Source organism: Pseudomyrmex gracilis, unplaced genomic scaffold (assembly GCF_002006095.1).
Source record: "Pseudomyrmex gracilis isolate BER0280 unplaced genomic scaffold, ASM200609v1 scaffold_117, whole genome shotgun sequence".
NCBI classification, from domain to species: domain Eukaryota; kingdom Metazoa; phylum Arthropoda; class Insecta; order Hymenoptera; family Formicidae; genus Pseudomyrmex; species Pseudomyrmex gracilis.
The window spans coordinates 206,444-213,670 of NW_018020701.1; the positions used below are offsets into that span (position 1 = coordinate 206,444).

Below are 7,227 nucleotides of genomic sequence, written 5' to 3' on the forward strand. Positions count from 1 at the left end.
TTCTTTGAAAACAATGCAGATTCTTTTTCATTGAGAGAATTAGAATTAGAACTATATTAAAATTCAATTATTCGATACTTTATATCAATTGTTTCCCTCTTCTCTGATGTGTCAGTGTGACAGAACGCAGCGCGCGAACATTTCAAATGTTCCATTTTTCAACTTAATTGTTGTGCACAATTTTTCATTCATCGACGAACAGTTTACTTCTGGTTTTTCGATTTATTTTATTGTTAAGATTATTATTTATTGCCAACTATTGACAAAGTGTTTTGTTTGTATTAAGTGGAATTTTTGCCAAATTGCATTTTTATTTTATTGCGTGTTATATCATCAATACGTCATATTTGGTAAATACTGATTTCTTTTTCTAGATTATTATTTTGTATCTTTATATTGTTTGTTTACGCGACTAATTGTTGTAGATATTGAAAGAAGAACCAAAAAAGCAAGAATAATTGCAACACAATTAAAATATACATATATAAAATACATACATATATAAATTTAATTGATTTTTGTTTTAATTTGACACGCTATAGTGCTCACAACACTTGGTTCTCATCAGCTTTTTTTTTTTTATACTTACGATTGACATCTTAGAACCTACTGATTTTTTTCAAATAAAAATTTTACGTAATTATTTTTACATATCTATTTTCTATCTATTCGATCTGTTGCCACAATTCGCGTTTATTCGCTTTGCTTTTTATTAAACTAAATATCAATTCGGCTGGATTTTACATGTCACCGGTTGAGTGACACAGCACGTCGGTACGACGCAGGCACTGTTCGAAAAAGAACAAGAAGTGCTATCGCGTCCCCGAAGAGATTCTTATTGAATCGCTGCAATTATCCCTTCGTGAGTCTTGCAGAAGAAGAACTTTTCCCGATAATTTTTTTTTCTCCGATTTGTAACGTTACGACGACGGGAACGAAGCCTTTTCCTCTCCCCTTCCATGAGTAACAGCCATGTAATTCCGGAAGGCGACGATAGTTCGTGCTGTCCTTTCCGGAGACAATCCCGAAGAGACGTTCTCCTGCCGTTTGTTGTTCTCCTACACCGTTCGGACTCCGACGTAGCTCACGCAAATTTGACGTTAACATCGCGGAACATTTAATTCGTCTCACGTGCAGCTTGAAATGGCACGCGATCGTTCGTCCCGCGGAATATATTTCAAGATGCTTCATTGTCACGGTGCGCACTTCAATCCGACGTTAACCGCGATTGGCGCGTAGCACGTACGTAGTGTTCGATCTCGAAAGAAATAAATGTGCGTCGCAGAGAAAGAAAAAACAACGAGATCTTTTTGCCGAGAGAGACGCGATCGGACACAAAGCGCGTCGAGTGAAATTTATATTCCTGTCGCATTATCCTTTAACGACATACGGACGGTTATGGTTTCCGTCCCGGCTGTTTCGCAGACTGGTACGAGCGAGAACGGCACGCGCGGGAGAGAGGGAGCATCGCGCATTGCAAATCTAATTGTTTAGAAATTGCACGAATCGCGAACAATTAGCTGCATGCGCGCGCGCGTGCAACGACTAAATTAACGGCGATTATTTCGAATCGTAAGGATCATTACGACGGCGTATTCGCAAACGGTTGAATAATTCGAATTAATATCACAGCCCGCAAAGAAAAAAAACCGCTAACGATCGGAATATACTAACTGTCTCGGCGAAGAATCCGCGTCTTATTCGAAGCATGCCTGTGACCTCAATAGCAGGAAGGTAGGTAACGTAATTTAAATATGTGTAAGAATTGATCGCGCACCACAGAGAGTTGTCTGGAACGCGACTTGTGGCAATTATCGAGATATTTCTTGCAAGTAATTTTTTAAAACTTGTGTGTGTGTTCTTTTAAAACTTAAATATTAAACTAATATTTTTCTTTTATATAAAAACAAAAATCACGTTAAATCGACTGACGGTCGCGCGGCGGTCTGACGCGCGGTGACACGCGCGTTGAGAAATTATCCGAAAGACTTTTAAAAGTTTTTGACGCGAGGGTACAAGAAGCGAAACGTCGACGCGAACTTGGAGAAACTTTAATAGGCACGACGCCCGTCGGAAGTAAGAAGGACAGAAGCGCGCGACGTGGCTCAGTCTTCCTTAATTTCCGAAAATTCACACGACAGTCAAAATTTCAGTCGAGATCAACCCCGCCGTGGGCGCCGCGCGAGTATATGTGTATATGTATATGCGTGAGCAACGAGACAAAAGTCGTACAGGACGGTTGACGTTAACGACCGGCTGTCACGACAGCCGGCACGACGAAACGAGATTTTCGCGAAGCTCTTCGCGATAAATCTTTGAGACAGACATAATCGCGGCGCAGAAAGCGCTGCACGAGCACGATTGGTCGGAAATTAATGAATATCATATGATGGATCGCGCGAGAGCATGCATCATTCGAAGTCTTTGAGTGCGCGCGCGGATTTTATTGCCTTTAACAAATGCGGACTCGCGAGAGACTCATGAAACGCGGGGTAAAATCTAATAATCGTTTCATTACGCGAAAATGCGTAATAACATAATTAATATAATAATAACTTTTGTGATGTAAATATATATATATATACAACAGATCAAATCTTAAATATGATTGATCGATATTTAGTTTTTAAAAACTGTATATTATTTTTATATTTAACGTGAAACACAAAGTGCGCTCACCTTCATATTGATCCTGCCACGCCAACACTCCGCAGAGAAGCGCCAGTGTCTTTCCGCTCCCAGTGGGACTTTCTAGAAGACAGTTCTGCTCTTTGTTGCACCCTTGAATGAGCTGCATACATAAATTTTCAACATGAGTGATGAAGTAATGCAATATCAATGTAGTTAACTACATATAAATGATATGATATAGTTACACTGTTGATCACTGCTATTTGACACGGATACGGCTTGGCAGGAAATTTGACCTTGGTTCCAGCAATCATAATATCATGTTGTATTGCAACTTGTGGCGGCAAATCTGCCTCCTTGGAACTGATGCTTGTTACATCATCGTCGTCATCCAAGTTTATCACTTCACTTGTAAACTTTTGTTTTTTGTTACTTGCTTCTTTAGGAACTTTCTTGTTGAATCCCAACCCATGCGAGGCTTCTTCAGTCCAATATCTACTCGTGCTGGGTTTTGTACCAAGATGTTTTGGTTTATGATGCCAATTAAACATAGTCGTTTGAAGTGTCTTTTTTTCAGGACTCTCTTCACTTGCAATACCATCTTCACTGGTACTCAGGTCATCCGATATGTCATGAACACATTCCAAATTGCATGCCACGTTTAAAGGATCTGCTATGTTATTTGATTTATTGATCGTGTCCGTATTTGCTACGTTTGCACTGTTTTCTTTCTTCAAATCAAAACTCTCGTCATTCGACACATCTGGCATGTTGTATTTTTCACTTGCAGAATAGGTTTCACAGTGAATGCGCTTCAAGGATAATCTCCCTTGTTTTTCCATGCTGAAAAGAAAATGTAAATGTGATTAAATATACACAATCAACGAATAGGCCTGAGAGATTTTGTTTGAGACAAAACTGCAGCACCACAATAAACGTTAAATCTTTGTAAAAAGATCAAGGGATATACTCTCATATTGCAAACCTAACCTATACAACGTTCTTAAAATACAAATTATATAAGTAGACGTACCTTGAATTTCCAAACCACTCATCAATCGTGAATTTTATCAAAGTGAACAAAAACGTGATTACAACAGCAACAATGATGTATGTTGCAAACATCGAGCAAACACTTGTGGAATGCCAGTGTGTCTCTTTGTCGAACACGTGTGTGTGGTAGTTTTCTGTTGTTGTGTTTTTTTTATCTTGCAATCTCGCGATACCTATATCAGACGCTATTGTTTCTGAAGTGTCGATAACAATTTTTCTGCTATCTCTCGTTGTGAGTCATGTCGCACAGTTTTTTTCACGTGAATTCTCGCTGCAGACTCTAAACTGTCAAAATCCGGCGCGAATAGCGAGATCACGTGAGCTGGCTTGAACGTGCGCTTCGATAAGTCCAACGCGCACGCGCGCGTCTATCTCACGTCTTGCTATTTCATGGCGAAAATCGCTTCGGTGCGCGCTGTGCTCTAACTTTTTTTTAGTGTTTTTTTTATAGTGTCGTGTGTTTTATTCATCGAGAATTGTTCCAGAGTTCGAATGATGCTGCGGCTCGATGCTACGTCATCAATCCGAGTAAGCGCGATTAGCCGAATTCGCTGTTAGTTTGAATTTTTTTGAACGAACATTCACGCGCGAGTCTCACAAAACGCCGGCGAATCCATCGACTCGACGACCGGTCCGATTCAACCCATCGATCGAACGCGCGAGATCAGTCTCTCCATTCTCGTAAGTTTTGAGAAAATATTTGTTTATTCTCCATCGGCGTGATAATCATATTCTCATGAAAAATGTAATACAGTCGCGATTTATTACCAGAGCGCGTGGAATATTCCTTTCTCTCTTTTCCGACGCGGGGCGCGCGCGCGGCCATTTCAAAAGTATCAAACTTCTCTGATTTGCATTTGTTTCTCTCGAGTTTCGAGAACGGGTTGCCTGTCAAAGCACCTCACGGCCGGAATCAAAAAACTCACGGCCAGCGTGCGCGCACGCGGAATGAAAAAAGAGGCTCTTCTCCGGATAGGATCATCGCCCCCGAACGTGAATCCTTATCAAATTTATATCCGAAATTCCCACGCGCGCATCCCGGACCGCGCGCGTACGTCAGTAGCGTAAACGGCGTATCAGGGGGCCCCGTCACGTACGTCGGGGGCCACGAAATTGCTCACTTTGTGACTCACTTTCAACTCACGTGCCCGCGCGCACCGAACAATCCCACCGACTTCTTGCACTTTCACACGGTTATGATGTATATCTTAACGATCGCGCGTCGGCGTAAGATACATTCGTCGAGAATAAAAGAGACACGCGGTGAGTCCGCGACAGACCGAGTTTACAGAGTTTCAGCACGAAGAATGTTTCTGAGATATACTTCGGCACCACTTTTCTCACGTTCTTGTACGCGCGCGCGCATACAGAAACAAATTTAATAAATATACAAAATTACTAAAATGCAAATATCTGTGTAAATCACAGACGTTTTCGGACTGTTGCTGATAAAACTTCGTCGTAATAAATTCCTATTCGCGCTATTCGCCGAATTTACGCGCCGGACCGTAAGTTATGCACACTCGGTGTGATACTACATAAAACACGCCGAAGGGGTGTTCGCCGAGTTATTACGATTGAAACGCGGCAAATTGCGCGTAACACCCTTCGTCTCAATCAGATGACGCTGAATTAAATGTAGCCCGGCGCTTGAGATCGATAGATCGTTTTTTTTTTGTCTGTTTCGTTTCCCTGTTTTTTTTTTTTATAATTTCGTACGACAGCCGAATGAAATTCTCAAAACGTCTTATTTCCGTAACATATGTGTATAATCACATTTCTTTTTTTCTGCGAACAAAAAAATTTGTTTGTTCGAAAGTCGAACGCATTTCTGTTATAACACAATTCCATTAATGCGCCATTCCAATAAAGCCGCGGCAAAGAAATGGATTCACCGCCGTCGTCGCCAACGAACATAAATACTTTCCGCCAAAACGTTGCCAAAATATTTTCACCCCTAACTAAAAGCGACCCCGAGCGATCCCTTCGAAAATAGGGATGTTCCTTCTCTCGTTGGACACGCGGGGAATTCCGTATCTCGACTTCATATTTCGTCGTCACTCCCCGTGTGACTCCGCGACAGCGAGCCGCGTTCGTTCTCGTCTCTGACCACAGCAGAGAAAGAAAGAGAGAGAGAGAGAGAGAGAGAGAGAGAGAGAGAGAAAAAAAAGAGAGAGAGAGAAAGGAAAAATATGAAATATAAATAAAACATATTCTTACCGGCGGCAAGTGCAATAAAAATGCGGGGAGATCAAGAGGGATGCCCAAGGAATACGAAATAGGGTCTCTTTCTCCCCGGAATCCTCCGCTCGTCCCACCCGCTCGCTCCTTTTCGGACCCGTATCCTATCTCGCTGTTCCTCCTCTCGTCCTTTCTCTGCCGTTTCTTCTCTCTCTCTCTCTCTTTCTCTCTTTCTTTCTCTTTCTCTCTCTTCGTCGTCCCTTCGCTGTCGCGTCCATATTCGTGTAGCTGCACGACCGTAAAGCCGCGGAGCTGCGGTGATTGCTTGGACAGAAGCTGAAATATGCCCTTATTTCGGGACGGGCCTGCTTCCTTGTATTTACGATGGCACAATGGGCCCATCTCTCATCCGCGGCGCGGCTCCTCGTTCTCGACGACGTTTCATCCCCCGTGGCTATACCGCGTCCCTCCTTCGCGGAAACACTTTTCGTAATGCGCATAATTTGTCCACGCTGTAGCGCCGTCTAAAATTTGTGGAAGGAATCCGTCACGCTGGACCGTCGCGATATCATCGTATTAATCTGGAAGCTTATCCGTCGCAAGCTCAAACTTCGTAAATTTGTCTGGCGAGACATTTGTTTGAAGATATGTTTTGCTCGAAGAAAATAAAATTAAAATTGTCGTTTCCACGAGAAATCTAAACTCGATCTCTTAAAATATTCTTTCGACGAGTAGTCGACGAAATAGTTTCGTGAGAAGCGTATTGGTGAAGTGCGCGAGCGTTGACGATGCGTTTTCTGTCGCGATGACGCTGCACCCACCGACGCCGCGTAATCGCGCAGAAACGCGATTGGGGTACGGGCAAACAAGACAATAAACCGAAGAAACGGCTGTCCGAAACTTAATTAAGGAGTGGCGGCTGCATCCACGCGAATCGCGCCGTCATTTCTTCGCCGAGCTTTATCGGTCGCTGCTTATCTATCGGCGGCGTCGCGATAAGATAAGACGAGCTGCCCCCGAAGGGATTGGGATAGTCATCTCTTGGACGAGCACCAAACTTGTGCAATCCCGCGTTTTCCGCGGGGAAGGGAGGGGAGGAGGAGCGGTAGCGATGGGGCGAAACCGATATCCCTCACCCGATCACGTAGAACTCGTATACTTCATCGTGCCGTTATTAACGGTTGAGTCATTGCGCGTTTCTACAATTCTGATACAATCTTATCTTTGCAAACATCTTTGTGTCTCTCTTGATCCTGTATTTTTTTGTTATAATTCTTTTTAAATTCCGAATTATAGTATTATTTTACGATATGAATAAAGATTTTTATTCGTTTACATTCGTAATTTTTCTATATTTTTTGT

General features: G+C 42.6%; 1 protein-coding gene across 1 annotated transcript in view; it reads right to left on the reverse strand.

The window, feature by feature from the left end:
• The window catches only part of LOC109856389 (Fanconi anemia group J protein homolog), a 44,752-nt gene extending 40,762 nt beyond the window's left edge, over positions 1-3,990 (reverse strand). The window contains exons 1-3 of the mRNA XM_020431628.1: positions 3,665-3,990; positions 2,877-3,474; positions 2,680-2,791 (exon numbers count right to left, since the gene is read on the reverse strand). Of these exons, the coding sequence (XP_020287217.1) occupies positions 2,680-2,791; positions 2,877-3,474; positions 3,665-3,756 (802 nt within the window). The 5' untranslated portion in view covers positions 3,757-3,990. The remainder of the gene's footprint in view (positions 1-2,679; positions 2,792-2,876; positions 3,475-3,664) is intronic.
• Between the last annotated feature and the right edge of the window lie 3,237 nt (positions 3,991-7,227).